This window comes from Ambystoma mexicanum, chromosome 3p (genome assembly GCF_040938575.1).
Source record: "Ambystoma mexicanum isolate Mex_15411 chromosome 3p, UKY_AmexF1_1, whole genome shotgun sequence".
NCBI lineage: Eukaryota > Metazoa > Chordata > Amphibia > Caudata > Ambystomatidae > Ambystoma > Ambystoma mexicanum.
Genome location: NC_090925.1, coordinates 358,289,105 through 358,305,533, shown reverse-complemented (window position 1 = coordinate 358,305,533; position 16,429 = coordinate 358,289,105). Strand labels below are relative to the sequence as shown.

Here is a 16,429-nt window from a genome sequence, read left to right as displayed (position 1 = left end):
TCCGGCCAGAGCCTTTGGTTAACAGCTGCCAGCATGGCATTGGCCTGACGCAGGTGCAGGGAGGTGTTGGAGTACAGCTTCTTCCCGTACGCCTCCAAGGTCTTCTCCTCCTTGCCTAACAGTGCAGAGGATGACTGAGGCTTAGAATAGAGTGACGCTGAAACAATCACAGAGGAGTGTGGCTGAGGATGAGCAGAAAGCAAGAGTGTATCCCCTTCCAACTGTCTGTACTTGGTGTCGAGGTGCCTATTGACAGGTTGAGTAGTGTGTGGTTTGAACCACCCCTTTTTGGCCAGGGCAAAACGACCTTCTGCATTGGGATCCCAATCTTGGAGGGAGGCCTTAGGGTGAGGACTTCTGCCAGACCCCCTCCTCGGGCTGTTCCACCTCGGGCTGAGGAAGGCCCAGGTATTCCACGAGGGGTGGAAGGCCTTTGCTGAAGATGGCAAGTCAGGGTCCTCCTTGTCTGTGTCCAACAGAGTACTCAGAGGATCAAGAACTGGCGGAGGGGAACTAGGCGCCGTGGGCTGCAGTGTGGAGACCGGAGGCTGGAACCGCCTGTACTGCCTGAGGCAGGGGAGCCGGAATCGGAGGAGCCGGCGCGGGCAGTACTGGGGCCAGAGGCACCAGAGCCATTGGAGAAATGACTATGGGTACCGGTGGGGTGACCTGAGGGAGCATGTCCCGGATAGCATCCCGAAGGATGGACCCCATCTGGGGTGTTCGCATCAGGGCCAAGAATCTTTCAAAGAACTGGTCTTTGGAGGCTGAAGAGGTGGCAGGGGATATCGACGGAGTAGGTACGGGCTGCTGGGGCCGGGGCACACTCTGCCTAGGGTGCAGGGGAAACCTGCCCTGCTGATTAATAAGTTGTAGGCCACGTACCTGGTTGATACCAGACCCACCTTGTGACTCGTTCCTCCACCCGCTCTGCTAGGAGGTCGGAGACTAGCAGCCATCTTGTCAAGCTGCTTGGCACGTGCCAAAGTCATGGTGCCTGGCTCTCTGGAACCAGCCCCGTCCAAGACGCTTGGTGCTGGATCGTAAGACCTATTCCGCCCCCTCGGAAATGCTGCCGGTAATAGGGCGTTGCCCCTCGGGAGTAACCCCGGTAGAAGAACCTTGCGGTCCCTCAGCACTGATCCCGGAAGGATCCGGAGACCCCTCGGCTGTGAGGCCAGTAGCTGGACTAGCCTCGATACGTGTGCTGGTATTAGAAACCAGAAGGTTCCTCCCAGTCAGGCGCTTCCTTGGGAAGGAGTCACCCTTGCGGGGTGCGATGGTGAATAGAGACCTCACCTTAGGCCGAGTGATGTTTGACGAAGTCCTTTAGGTCCTCCAGTGGTGACTTCTGGAAGAGCTCCCCCCACCTAGCTAGCCTGTTCTTCAGTGCCTGTGATGTCAAGGCGTTGCACGTGGAACAACCCTCCCAGCCGTGGTCGGGGCCAAGGCAGCGGAGACAAAGAGCATGGGGGTCTGATGTGGGAAGAGCCCGTCGCATGCTGGACACCTGCTGAAGTTGACATGCGCCGGGGAGGAGCGAGGCGTTGGAGGACCAATTATCTAAAAGAAAAAAGACAAAGATAGAAGAATATCCGGGGAAGAGCACGTGGTTTTACATGGCCGAAGCCAAACCCAGGAGCTCTGGTGAAATTGGCCCGTTCCCATCGACGCGGAAAAGGGGACTTAGGAGTGGCGCCGGTGGGCGGAGTCAGGCGAGTGCATGCTGCCAGGGCTGCACCCCGCGCGCCTCTAGAATTTAAAGGGGAAGAAGATTTTTCTGGTGAAAAAGGTTCCGTCTCCAGTCTCTCGCAAGGGACGCCCTTACTGTATGGAGGAAAGGGGACGGGACTTAAGAGTACATTACAAAACGCACTAAAACATACAACCTTAAATACCTCCTTTTACCTAGCTTCACACCAATAACAGAACTGAACAAAGGCTGACAAAATAGAGCAAAATTCTAATATAACATGCTGTCAAACTGCTGTTATAAAACATTCAAAACCAGACAAATTGTAAATCCTGGCTCGATTAGAAGATACTGGTTGGCGTGCATCATCTGTGGGGAAAAGGAGAAATCCTTATACACAGGTAGAGTGTGTGTGTGGAAGAAGAGGGAACATCATCCTGTGTGGACTACACAACCCCCGGAATGTGTGGAAGATTACCAGCACTAAATGGCATGCATTACTCACCGGAATAGCATTTCTGATGATTGTATCTGCTTAGATTCACATGCTGTGCATATAGTCCAAAATCTAATGGAAATCACAGAGTATTGCATCTTTCTTTTGAAGATGGAAAGGGGGCATCGACATGGGTGTGACCAACAATATCTCTAACGTGACATGTAGTGTACCCAAAATCCTTCATGCTTCGAGGTCCCTCTGGTTGTATTTCTCTGCTGTGAGGGAGCCTTGTAGTCAGCGTGAGCGAGTACAGAAGAGAGAAGGTGTATGAAGTCCATGTTCCTTCTACTCCACAAGGGCCAGAAGGGTACGCACATGTCAATCTAAGCAGATACAATCATCAGAAATGCTATTACGGTGAGTAATGCACGTCTGATGCTCGTGGATCTTCTTAGAATCACATGCTGTGCAAATACTAGCGAGCAGCACCCAGAGATGGTGGTGGGATGTGTGAAGGAACAGTAGCGAAGATGTCTTAGCAAGGCTTGTCCCACCAGAGAATCAGACCTAGAGTGCGCATCTAGGCAGTAGTGTTGTGTAAAGGTGTGTACAGAACTCCAGGCTGCTGCTCTGCAAATGGAATCTAGAGGAACATTTGCAATGAATGCTATGGTAACCCCTGCGCCCAGAGTGGGGTGTGCTTAAGGCGTGAAGGGTAGATCTCTCTTGGCAAGAGAGAACCAGTGTGATGCAGTTTACGATCCACTTAGAAATAGCTGATTTAGAGACAGGGTCCCCCCTTATCTACCAGCTGCCACTGAAACGAAGCACTGGTTGGTCTTTCTTGGTGGCTTTGTTCTTCCCAGATAATAAATAACCCATCTCCTTACATCCAGTGTGTGGAGGCTTCTTTCCGCCATGTTAGTGGAGTTTTGGAAAAAGGTGGGTAGTTCTATGGACTGGTTTACATGCAACTTTGAGATAAGTTTGGGCGCAAAGCAAGGTTGTGTGTGCAAAACCACCTTGTCTTTGTGAATCGTGACAAATGGGTCCTGAACTGAAAGGGCCTGCAGTTCACCAACTCTCCTTATACAGGTGATCACCACCAGGAAGGCAGTCTTGTAGGTGAGTGCTTCAAGGCTAGCCTTGTGCATTGGTTCAAAGGGATGTCCCATCAGTCTGGTAAGAACATTCAGGTCCCACCCGGGAGCTGGATTGGAAATGGGGGGGGGGGGGGAGGAAGTCTCTTTACCTCTTCCATAAAGTCTTTAATTATAGGAATTTTCCACCATGAAACCTTGCTTTGGGATGTGGTGTACGCCGAAAGCGTGGCTAAGTGGACTTTAAGAGAATGGAAAACCAGTCCGGATTCTAACAGGGGCGTTAGGTAAAGGACGATATCTTTAGGTGAGCAATCAATAGGATTGATGCCCTTGACATTACACCAGATAAAGCGCTTCCATTTGCTGCAGTAGCAATGTCTGGTGGTAGGTTTCCGTGCCTCTCCGAGTATGTCCATGAATCTCTGAGGGAGCTGAAGATGCCCAAACTATGACCTCGGGAGACAGGCTGTTAAGTTGAGAGGTTGAGGGCATGGATGCAGTGTCTCGCCCTGATCTTGAGACAGCATGTTGTACAGTCACGGCAGCTTCCTGGAAGGGTAGACTGACCTAGCCATGAGATGGGAGAACCAAGGTTGGCGTGCCCACATAGGGGCGACCAGGATCATCAGGATTGGTTCTTGGGTGCTTCTCATGCACTATTGTGTTGAGCAGGGGAATCGGGGGGTTGGGGGGGGGGGGGGGGGGAATGCGTAGACAACTTTACCGGACCATGTTATCTAAAGACTGTTCCCCTTGAAGCGGTTCTGTGGGTACCTGGAGGCGTAATATGGGCATTGGACGTTCTCCAGAGTGGCGAATAAGTCGATCTCTGGGAAGCCCCATTTTGCAGAGATGTTGAGCAAAATGTCTTCATGGAGCCACCACTCATGCTCTATGTTTAGGCGGAAGTCTTTGCTGAGTACATCTGGCAGAATATTGAGTTCCCCTGGAACATGTTGTGAAAGGAGGAACATGTGTTTGAGTGCCCACTTCCAGATGTTTCGGGACAGTTTGGACAGCCCTAGGAGAGCGAGTGCCCCCTTGTTTGTTTAAGTAGTACATGGGCGTAGTACTGTCTGTGAGAATTGAACTGTTTTCCACTGGAGGTGTCTCTGGAAGGCCTTCAGCGCCTTGAACACTGCTAGCAGTTCCAACAGGTTGACGTGATTGGATGCTACTGCTGGAGACCACACGCCGTGATACGTGAAGAAATGGGACCTCCCAGCCAATCATGGAGCTTTAAAGGCTGCCTTTAACCTCATAGTACTGTCTGCCTTCCGAGACTCTTAAACAAGGAAGAGGCCACCATCTTGCTTACTGCGATGCTGGGACGAGCATTGCACACCTCCCCCGCCCCACCTTGCTTGGCTCAGCCCTGTAACTCGGCCCTGGCCATTACCAGACCGGTAATGACACCCCCGCCCCCTACCCGCTCCCCCATCTCTGGGATTACTACTCAAGTCTAAATATTTACATAACCTACTCCACAAACACCAACTAGTGCTGGACACCAAATGTCAATACTGCACAATTGTTTGTATTTACAAATCAACCCCTTCAAGGACAGAAAGGCAGCTTGCATTCAAGGGGTTTGTACTTTGACCTGCAGCTCCCACAAATAGTTCTCTGAAGGTGACATTCGCCTTCGCGAGCTACATTATTTATTTATTTAGATTTATATAGCGCGCAAGCAGCCCACGGGCATTGAGGCGCTGTTACTTGTGAGAGCTTAGTTACAGAGGTACAGGAATGGTAGCAGTTGTTGGTACATTATAAGTATTACAGACATAATACAATACTTACAGCTTCTGCGATTGGTCATTACATTCCAGCTTATGCAGTGGGTCAAAATGTATAGTATTCATGCTGATGTGAGGGACCTTATGTGAAGAGGATGGTTTTCATAGCTTTACGGAAGGCGATGAGGGAGGCCTCACCTCGGATAGTGGGAGGTAGGGCATTCCAGTGTGTGGGTGCAAGATATGGGAAGCTGGAACCCCCCGCTCTGGCTCTTTTTACTAGTGGCACATAGAGCATGTTGGTATAGGGTGATCTGGTTGGCCTTGTGGAGGAGACAGGGTGGATCCTTTCGGAGAGGTAAGCGGGAGCAGTGAGGTGAATGCACTTGTGGGTCAGTGTAAGAGCTTTGAAGACGATTCTTTCCTTAATTGGGAGCCAGTGGGCTAGTTTTCTGGCCTCCGAGATGTGTTCTCTTTTAGCAATGCCTTGGGCTGCACGGAGAGCACTGTTCTGTATGACTTGTAACCTTTCCAGATTTTTGTTGGAGGTTCCTAGGAAGAGTACGTTGCAGTAGTCTAGCCTGGAGCCAGTGATGGCTCTGGCTATGTTTGTGCAGTTCTCTTTGGAGAGAAAGGGCCTGACTGCGTTGATTAGTTTAGCGTGATATGCAGCTGAGGAGGCTATTGCATTGACTTGTCTCTCCATGGATAGGTTGGAATCCAAATAGACTCCAAGGGTTTTGACTGAGTCAGAGACAGGTATTTTGATGGTGTCGATGGTGAAGTGACTGAATTGGGAGTCTAGATTTCTTAGTGTGTCGGTGGAGCCTACCAGGAGGAGTTCAGTCTTATCGGAATTGAGGCATAGTCCATTGTCTGCCATCCAGGCTTGAATGGTGTTGTAGAGGTTGTTAAGGGTCAAGGAGTCAGTGTCGTAGTTGCCAGTGAGGGTAAGGAGGATCTGGGTATCGTCAGCATAGTTAGTGTATGAGATACCCATAGCGTCGAGGATGAGGAAGAGGGGCCGTGTGAAGATGTTGTACAGGGTGGGAGAAAGGCAGGAGCCTTGGGGCACACCGCAGAGTATGAAGGAGGGTGAGGCGGAGGCTAGGTCAGAGAATACTTGCATGGTTCTGTCTTGTAGGAAGGAAGTGATCCATGCAGTGGCGTCAGGGGAGAACTTGGCAGTGGAGGAGAGGTGGTGGCAAAGGACGTCGTGATCAACAAGATCGAAAGCCGCGGATAAGTCAAGAAGTAGGAGAAGTGTTGGTTTGCCCATGTCTCTGGCATCGTCCATCTGGTTTTTCAGGTCAAGTAAGGCGGTTTCCGTCCCGTGTCTGGGGCGGAAGCCAGATTGACGGCGTCCCAGGAGTTTGTTCTCTTCAATGAAGTGCTGGACCTGCAGGTAGGCTGCTTTGTCCAATATTTTGAGGAGGAAAGGGACAGTGGTGATAGGTCTGTAGTTAGGGGATGTTGGGTCAAGAGTTGGTTTTTTTAAGAGAGGGCGGACCCAGGCTTCCTTGAGGGAAGCGGGGACTTTCCCTGTGGCAAAGGACGCATTGACAAAGGCTGTCAGGAAGGGAGCAAGCGCTTCAGTACAGTCCTTGATGATGGTGGCTGGGCAAGCATCCCCTTTACAGTTAGAGGGTTTGATATTCCTCATTATGTTGATGATATCTTTTTCCTGTATGGGTTTGAAGGAAAAAGGTTGGGGGGGGTCCGAGGCTGGTGGTGGGACAGGGATGTGTGTATTAGGTAGGGCTAGTTTGGTAGCCAGTATTTTGCTTTGGAGAGTCTTCAATTTGGTCTGCATGGCCGTTTGTATTTCGTCGCACCAGGCTTTGTCTTTGGTGAAGTTCTGGGGGGCGGGAGTGGGTGTCTCCAGCTCCCTGAAGATGGCGAAGATTTCTTTTGAGCTAGATTGGGCTTCTGAGATTCTGGATTCAAAGGATTTGGACTTTGCTAGGGTGATTGCCTTTTTGTATATGGTGGAGCGGGTTTTAAAGATCAGCTTATCTTCGTCGGAGTGGGATGTTTGCCATTGCGTAAGTGCAGCCTTTTTCTCATTGCGGAGTATGAGAAGGTCCGGGGTGAACCAGGAGTTAGAGTGGGTAGTTGGTTTGGATTTCCGGGGTTTGAGTGGTGCAATGGAGTTGATAGCTGCTTTGATGGCAACATCATAGGCTGTTGCGAGGGTTTCTGGGTCTGTGGAAAAAGGTGGTCTGAAGGCTGGGCCTTGGAGGAAGGGCAGTATCCTTTCCTTAGTGAGCTGACGGGAGCTTCTTGCGAGGCAAGGAGGCAGGGGTTGTGGTGCGGGAGTGGAGGGGCTGGTGGTAGGGATGCTAAAAGTGATGATGTGGTGGTCGGACCAGGGGGGTGGGAGAGTTTCCAGTGATGATGAGTGGGCAGTTATGCTGTGCAATCCAGTCGAGAGTTCTGCCCTGGGTGTGAGTTGGGCAGAAGATGGTGTTTTTGCCAATCAAAACTTCCTGTGAACGCATTAGGCTTGACAGCTGAGCTAGATAGCGGGAACTCCGCCAGCTGTAAAAGTGTCGATCTTGCTGCCCAGCATGGCTGTTCATTTAGGAGGTTGGGCAAAGGGAATACAACCCTTCCTGTATATGGCAATGCCCACACTCTAGGTTGTAAGGGGCAGTGTAGAATGCTGCATCTTGCATGTAGAAATCAATTCAGGCAGTGAAACTCTGGTATTTGTTGGTATGCCGAGAGGTGGAAATAATAATTGGACCGAGAGGACAAACCCATCACTGAAGCAATGCTGGAAAGGGGGATACCTACACTGAAAATAAAGAAGAGCTCAATGAACATTGCTCCAAAGGGTAGTATTCCAGCCATCAGGATCCTGTAGGGAAGAGAAACATTAGTTCAAATATTTGGGTACAGTCACAAAAGCAGCAGTTTGCAATAAATGCAAATATTTAACTGCGCAGATGTAAAAACAGCACAACATATTTACAGGAGAGAGAGGGAGAGCAGTAACCGTCCCAAGATCAAACAATATAATAGAGAAACTGAGATGCAAGTCCAAAATCTCCAGGATGAAATGTACACTTCATCACAAGACTTCATTCAATTACGAAGTGAGGTTAATGGCTCACAAGACTGGCGTGTCGGAGAATGAAAATCTTACACAGCAGTCCCATTCGGGTGTCCCTAATGGTTCTACATTAAAAACATCCCATGAAAAACCCTACTACTGATTATACTACTTTGGTTAGTAAAATAGAAGAGAAAGATGGAGGTAAACATTTTTGTTTTTACTTCAGTGTAAAAATAATGAAATGAGAAATATGGGCAGGGTCCCTAAAAGTTTAATAATTTATAATAGTGTAAAGCAATAGGTTTTAAAAAGGGAAAATATTCAGTGTGAATGAAAGAGAAAAACAGGGGAACCCTCCATTAGAAAAGATTTTCCTCTTTCCTGCCTTTTTAACTCATTGAGTGAGACCCTCGGCATATCTGTTGGAACGTTTTCCTGATCCTTTTTGGCAAGCAGGGTACTTGTCCCCCCGCCCCATCCACTTGTCCTTTTTCCTTTTAGGATTCACATTGCTGGGATAGTATTAGCATCAAATACAGAGCACCCGCAAGGGGGCCGCTCAACCCTACATAATTAGCACTCAATATAAAGGGAAGAGGACAACCCAATAGCTGCGCCTTCAAGGGCATTATACAAACAATGTCAAACCAATGGGTTTCTCGTCTTTGTCAATTCAGGAACTGTTGTCCAGAATGATAAATCGGGTAATAGGTCACCAAGTTAGGAACCTATGAGTAGATTGATATCACAATTTAAAAACTACCTGGCATTATCTACCAACAAACAATTTAAGACAAGAGTGGATTCACTAGCACTTAGCATAGAGCTTATATCATTAACCAAAGCACAGCAGGATGACTCACCCCACAAATCTTTTCATGTACCACCTCTGCTCTGGGATCTGCCGAGGGATCTGGTTGGTGCGCACTGGGTTATCATATGGCTGCTTGCGAAATCCAAAGTAATAGCCAAGGTACACCAGGGGCAGTGAAATTCCAAACCACATGCACAGCAGTGCAGCCATGGTGGGAAAAGGGACCTGTAAGCAATCAAAGTCGTCACATCAGTACGGACACCCACATTTCAACACAAACCAATGGTAACACTTAATCCCGGTTAAGCAGAAAACTGCAAAGAATCCTGTTTTTACTTAATAATGGAACAGACTGAGCGGAAACCATTTGTTTCCAATGGCACAGATCAGGGTGTTTTGCCCGTGCAAAGTTTGGATGCAATAACCAAAATAAATAATTAAAGTGGGATAAAAGTCCATTTTTGTTTCTCACTAGAATATGCCTGGAGAGGCACAGGGAGCAACAGTGGGTACCAACTGTTAGGGAGAATGTTCATTTCTGTGCTAATTCCCTTAAACCTTGGAGACCCCCAGCTCTTTTTCTGGACTTGGGGCTTGTGATTCGTTCCTCCTGAATGAGTGGAACTTTTTTCTCACTTCCTTATGTATTTTTCCTGACTTGGATTTTTGTGTTTTACTGTTTTATGGAGTCTGACAAACTACATAGGCATCTGCTTTTTGCATAGTGGCACACAGCACCTTAGGTGCAGCACCACTAAGAAGTCCCTTTGACTTCTCTTAATGTTTAAGTACATTTTATTGGGTGAACTACCATTCCCAAGAATAGTAAGATGATCACCGTCTTAACTTTCTCTTTGTGGGACTAGCCCACACCACCCTATGTGGAGTGCTGGGTTTACTTAGTAATTCCCTATCCAACTTCTCATAACTTCTTGTAACAATTTTTGTTAAACTAACTTACTTTAAATGGCTGGTGGCAGTGGTTTGCTTTTTACTACCAGTGTGCATTTTTACTGCAGGCTGAATCCTCAGCTGCAGTACAGCACCCACGAGTGACAATTTTTTCGAAAATGGACCCAGTCTTTGCCATTTTCTGTTTGTTCGTTCTTTCATTGGCTTTTATCCTGTCAGTTGAAACTGGTTTGAGCCCTTTGCGTGGTTTTGCCATTGGCGGGCTACAGCCCTCAAGCCCGCCCAGGTTCCAGTATGTCTGGAAAAGCAGAACATGAGGGAGGGTCCCGAAACGTCCCTGTCCTTTGTCTCTAGTGAAACCAGTCCTAATTGGCCGGCTGGCTGTCCTGAAAGGACAGCCACCCTTCTGTGTGATTCACAGCATAAGCTGTGAATGAATGGAACATCGCATAAAAAGTGAGGTTTTTGGCAATAGAGGCAGAGTCGACCACTGGAGAGGAACATCCGAAGAAGACGTGATAAGACACCAGCAGCACTCTCCTGGACCGAAAAGTGCCCGGTGAAGCCCTTCAGCTGTGCTGACTCTGTTTTCATATCGACTGGGAAGACCCGTAATGGACGACTTCCTCCCTTGGGCTGGTGGTACCAACTAGCCTCAAGAAAAGCTTCCATTTGGCGCATCTCCCAACTTGCGGTGCCTCACCAGAGCTGCAGAAGCCCAATACCAGGGGTCCTGTAACCATTGACTAGTGCATCATCTTGCGCAGTCCGAATCTGTCCAAATCTTCGTGGGCATCAAGAGTACCCTGTAGAAGCAGGAAACCATGGTCCAGAGAGCCCTCAGCAGAGTCCAGGACCGAGGGAGCAAGTTTCTTCCAACCAGGGTTTTCGTTCTTCATTTACGCTGAGGAAAAGGCACCAAAATACCAAAGTGCAGCTGAAACAAAGGAAAACCATTGCTGGGGAATCCCTCGCCAGAGTACGACCGCAGGAGCCTGCCAGACGTCCTCCCTTTCATCACCACAGCCAAAGTCCAAGAACAAGGGTCTGCCAAGTTGTAGCAAGGAGGAATCCAGCTGCAACATTTTTCTTCGAATCACAGGTACTGTGGGGATTTCACCTTTTAGCCATAAATTGTGCTTCCTGCTTTGAGAAGTGCTTTTTGGAGTTGCCCTCAACTCACCTGCACTGGCCTAGCAGCCTGTGCCCTCTACAAAGTAGCTCACTTGAGTTACTGTGATATCTTCTGAACTAGTAACTTTGTCAAGACTTCATCTCAGAAGTGTGTTAGGCAAGATTGTATGCATTAACCTTTGGGTACACTAAAACAACCTTGACCTCCTGGCAATAGGAACCCAACCTTTGGTATAAATCTGTACTACACAGGTTGGTAGTGCGATTGAGCAGCCAGGCTCATCTCAAGAAGGGTCAATGTGAGCTGTATGGGGGTTATACAGAGATTCACAGTCACAATTATTCAAATAAACTCTTACACACAAGGTTTCATGATTAAACAATTATTAATTGAACAGTCAGTTTGAGTAAGTGTCATGAGCACTGCTCCCGAGAAGCCAAGTCAAGCCCAGCATCCCCGGAAGCAGGCTCACGACCCTCGTCCCCGGCTCCAGCAAACCCCTATTGGGGCCCTTTGGACCATGTCCTGACGCCTCCGGCGCCAGGCTCATAAGGAACCTCAGTCCCGGCGCCAAGGGCGCCGGGCTCATAATTCTTGCAAAGGTGCTTGGGTGGACCTACCTGTAGCAGACCATGCTGCATACTCACCTTTGCAAATGCTGGCAGGATGAAGTCCCCAGCCTTCTGCTGGGAGGAACTATTCCCTGAACTGGGACTACTTTCTTACCTGGGTGGGGCTGGTGCCACTCCTTAGCTCTGGAACACAGGAACTCTTTTACCTGGGCGAGGCTGAGGAAGAAGACACCCAATCACTCCAACACTATTTAAACCACACCCGATTGGGAAAACGTGCTTCTCGTTATTCTGCATCTGCAGCAGGACGCTCACCGAGTCAACTCCAGCATTCTAGTGACATCTCCAGCTTCAGCTCAGCAACCTGTGGAAGAAAGACACGAGAACTATACTTACCATCCAGGAATCCAGACACCGGCAGAACCTGCAAGCAAAAGAAACATAAGGTTAGCAAGTTGCAACACGTTCGCAGCCGCGCTCGCTTACCTGATCCATCTGTGCTTTCACGGATTCTTCGCGGCCTTCTCTTCAGCAGCCTAACGGCACCTGTAAAGACAAAGAACATTGTTAAGTAGGAATCGGGTGAAGGCGGCCGCATTTACTTTTCTTACCTGCTTTTGTGAGCGTATTACGATCTCTTCAACCGCAGCAGCCCGGCACCTGAAAACAAGAAAAGAGATTATTTAAGTGCCATTAAAGACTGCAAGAAAGCCTAACGCTTACGGGTTTCCCCACGTGCATCCGCGACTGGGAAAACGCCCACAAGGTCCCGACACCTGCAAATAAGAAAAGAACATTGTTAGAGGTGCTATAATAAGGTCACAGAACATTATACTCACGTACTTCGCACGTGCAAAGGCAACGGACGAACAACGCCCACAACATCTCAAGACCTGAAAACAGAAAAGGGACATTATTGAGGTGTCATTGAAATTCCCATACCTACGTACAACCACACGTGTCGCGCTCTCAGTGACCACGCCCTCAGCATCCAGGCACCTGAAAAAGACAATGCAAAGACTTCATTAAAGGTGCCCATCTCTTCAAGACTATAAACTCTTTATACCTACTGGCATCCGCTCGTGCAGTAACGGCGGCATCACCTTTTGGCATCTCAGCACCTGTGCCACTTCTAAGGCCACAAAAGACTTTGAGGACCTCCAGTGACGTAACTGGAACCCACGCACCCCTGCATAAGTCGCAGGATGGAGAGCCCAGCATTTATACGCCTAAGGTGAGAGCACACCAGGACATTGGACTTTCGGAGAGTTGGCGATTAGTGAGGAGGCAGTCCAGCCAAACGGTCATTAACCCTTTTTTCTTCCGCCTGCAGAAACCTTACCCTGCAAGCCAGACGGTCAATAAGAGGAAGCCCAGTCCAGAGAGTCATCCGAGCTCTACGCTTCTCAATTGAAGAGACTATAACAGTTCAGCCGGGACCAGCGCCTCCGTGGGAATCAGGTGAGCGTTACAGAACGCGAAGCCCTCCCCAGGCGCTATGGAAACTTCCGACACTGATCAACTGGCCCAGTTACTAGGGGAATTAAGAGCTGAAGTACATGCTGCCCGCCAGGAAACGAATGCCCTGAGGAGGGAATTAATTATGTCCAAAGAACGAACTGATGACCCTGCCAGACAGTTATTACAAACACAAGCGGGGCAAACCCCTCTACCTAATTCAGGAAGGACCTATACCCCGGCGGCTTCAGCCAATCCTGTTCAAATCAATCTGCCCGGAAATGTGCCTTTGGCTCCGCCCGAACGCTTCTCTGGTGACCCTAAGAGGTTTGCGGTGTTCATAAATCAGTGCCGATTGCACTTTCTTTGTAGACCAGCTGCTTTTCCGACTGATCAGACTAAAGTAGCCTTTGTGCTTTCGTATCTTAGCGGCAGCGCCGCCGATTGGTCGATCCCTCTGGTTACACAGGATGACCCGATTCTTCGCAATTTCCAGGCCTTCCAGACCAATATGGAAAGACTTTTCGCAAGACATTCCCAGGGGCAGGCCCTGGACAACTAACTCCTTTCCCTACGGCAGGGCAATCAGGATCTTCTGGCTTATATTGCATCATTTAACAGACTAATCGTAGAAACCAGATGGCCCAGGACAAGAGGATCACGCTTTTCCACAGGGGCTTGCGTGGCGAACTCAAAGACGTCCTAGCCCAGGTCGTGAATCTCCCTCAAGATTGTTCAGAGTACATTGATTTAGTGGTCCAATTGGATCACAGACTACAAAACAGAAAGGCAGACCGCTCCAGGTTCGAAACTCGAGTATTCTCTAAGCCACTAACTCACACTAAAGGAGTTGAAGCCGTAGAACCTATGCAAATAGGGGTCGTAAAGGGTCCCCTAACCCAGAAAGAACGCGACAGGAGACGACAATTGCAGCTATGTCTCTATTGTGGAAATTCAGGACATTTCCTCCGAGATTGCCCGGTGAAACCTCCGAAGACGACAGGACAGTGGGAGCTTCTGATAAGAATTCCGAAAAGCCCGAGCCGGGAAACGACCTCGCCCGACAAGTGTAGAGGTCCGCTTGCCGAGCGTAAAAACCAGTTCTTTGACCTCGCACTTCATAATGTCAATGGTCCTCATAAATCCAGAACGACCGGATCGTTTGCATGCCATTAAAGCATACATTGATAGCGGAGCGATTGGAAATTATGTAGACCGCGAGATGGCTTCCAGGATGAACCTACCCCTTTGTCCTAAGGTAATTAAAGACATCATTACCACAGTGGATGGTACGGAAATAGCCTCCGGACCGGTAACCCATACCACCACAGAAGTGACGTTATTAGGCCAAGATGGACATCGGGAGGTAATCGTGTTCCATGTGATCAAGGCCCCTCGGTTCCAAATAATTCTGGGGATCCCTTGGTTGGAGAAACACAATCCTCAAATTGATTGGCGAGCAAAGACGATACAGTTCCCAGAGTGTGCACCTACTTGTTATCCTCGACCCAGTATTGGCCTAGCGGTAGCAACATCCGAAGGACCGCAATTGCCTCCAGAGTATCAAGAATTCCAAGATGTCTTTCAGAAGGAACAGGCTAATACCCTGCCCCCCCACAGATCTTACGACTGTCAAATAGACCTGATACCCGGAGCCACTCCCCCTTGTAGTAGAATTTACGCCCTTACCGAGCCTGAAAATCTTCATTTGCGACAGTATCTGGCCAATGGATTTATCCGCCCATCAAAGTCTCCTGCATCCTCGGCTCTGTTCTTCGTACCTAAAAAAGAAGGTGACCTTAGAACCTGTATTGATTATCGTGCCCTGAACCAGATAACGGTAAAGAACAGATACCCCCTACCTCTGATTCCGAAACTCCTTGACCAAGTTAAGAACGCCTGCATTTATACAAAGCTAGATCTCCGGGGAGCCTACCACTTGGTACGGATTAAAGAAGGCGACGAATGGAAGACGGCATTTCGCACCAAGTATGGACTATTTGAATACCAAGTGATGCTCTTCGGACTATGCAATGCACCAGCCGCTTTTCAGTATTTTATGAATGATGTCCTCAGAGAACTCATAGATGTTTGTGTAGTCGTCTACATAGATGACATCCTTGAGTACTCATCTTCAGAAGCAGATCATCGGAAACATGTTAGAGCCGTCCTTGAAAAACTCCGCCAACATAAGCTTTTTGCTAAGCTCAAAAAATGTGCTTTTCACGTCACGAGGTCGAATTTCTAGGCTTTATTCTGACACCCAAAGGAGTCCACATGGACTCGAGAAAGGTGGACGCTATCATCAAGTGGCCATCATCTACTTCCGTGAAAGGTGTCCAAAGCATGTTAGGTTTCGCCAACTTTTACCGCAGGTTTATTGCAGAGTTTTCACGCGTGGTGCAGCCCATCACCGCCCTCTTTTAAGAAAAAACAAACGTTTCGAGTGGTCAACAGAAGCAGAACAGGCCTTTCAAGAGCTAAAAGCCAAGTTCACCTCAGCACCCATACTGAAACACCCACGCCCAGACCTCCCTTACATCGTTGAGACCGACGCCTCCAGCTTAGCAATGGGGGCGGTTCTATCACAGAGAGATCCGGAAACTAACCAATTGCACCCCGTGGCATTCTGGTCTTGCAAGTTCTCGGCGCCTGAAATTAACTACACCATCACAGATAAAGAGCTTTTAGCAATTAAGTCCGCTTTCAAGGCCTGGCGGCACTATCTCCTTGGAGCCAAACACACTGTCACGGTAATCACCGATCATCGAAACCTACAATACCTGAAAACCGCCAAAGCTCAGTCCTCCAGACAGCTTCGCTGGGCACTTTTCTTTGCCGAATTTGACTTTGTAATTACTTGTCGCCCCGGCAACAAAAATGGCAAAGCGGATGCCCTTTCCCGGATTGGAATGGGAGATAAATAATATTGTCAATCCTGAACCTGTGCCAATAATTCCAGAACAGAGAATCCTGGGCCTGATTTCTTCACAATCCATCGAAGATATCGAAGCAAATGTTAAACAACTTGTGACCCCTTTGGACTTACAAAACTGGCAACTGAAGGGAAAGGACTTCATCATAAAAAAAGACCTGCCTTATTTTCAGGGACGACTATTCCTACCACATGCCGATTTACAAAAACAGGTAATTTCTTGCTACCATAATTCCTTGATGGAGGGCCACCCAGGCATTGCCAAAACCTCGGAAAAAGTCAAGAGACACTTCTGGTGGCCGTCATGGAGAAAAGACAAAGGAGTTTGTGATGTCCTGTGGTGTGTGCCAAAAACAAAGGTCAGAAGGAAAGACCAGCGGGTCTCCTGCATCCGCTAGACATCCCGCCACATCCCTGGCATACCCTCTCCATGGACTTCATCACCGATTTACCCTCCTGTTCCGGATACAACACTATTCTAGTAATTGTAGATTTGCTTTCTAAAATGGCCCACTTCGTTCCACTAAAGGGCTTACCTTCAGCTTCAGTTCTAGCACGGGAATTCCTT

The 16,429-nt window shown here is 48.7% G+C and overlaps 1 protein-coding gene across 1 annotated transcript in view; it reads right to left on the bottom strand.

Moving 5' to 3' along the window:
* The window catches only part of TM9SF4 (transmembrane 9 superfamily member 4), a 263,480-nt gene that overhangs the window by 46,736 nt on the left and 200,315 nt on the right, over positions 1–16,429 (bottom strand). Inside the window, exons 14-15 of the mRNA XM_069651011.1 lie at positions 8,899–9,074; positions 7,774–7,837 (exon numbers count right to left, since the gene is read on the bottom strand). Coding sequence (XP_069507112.1) covers positions 7,774–7,837; positions 8,899–9,074 — 240 coding nt within the window. The remainder of the gene's footprint in view (positions 1–7,773; positions 7,838–8,898; positions 9,075–16,429) is intronic.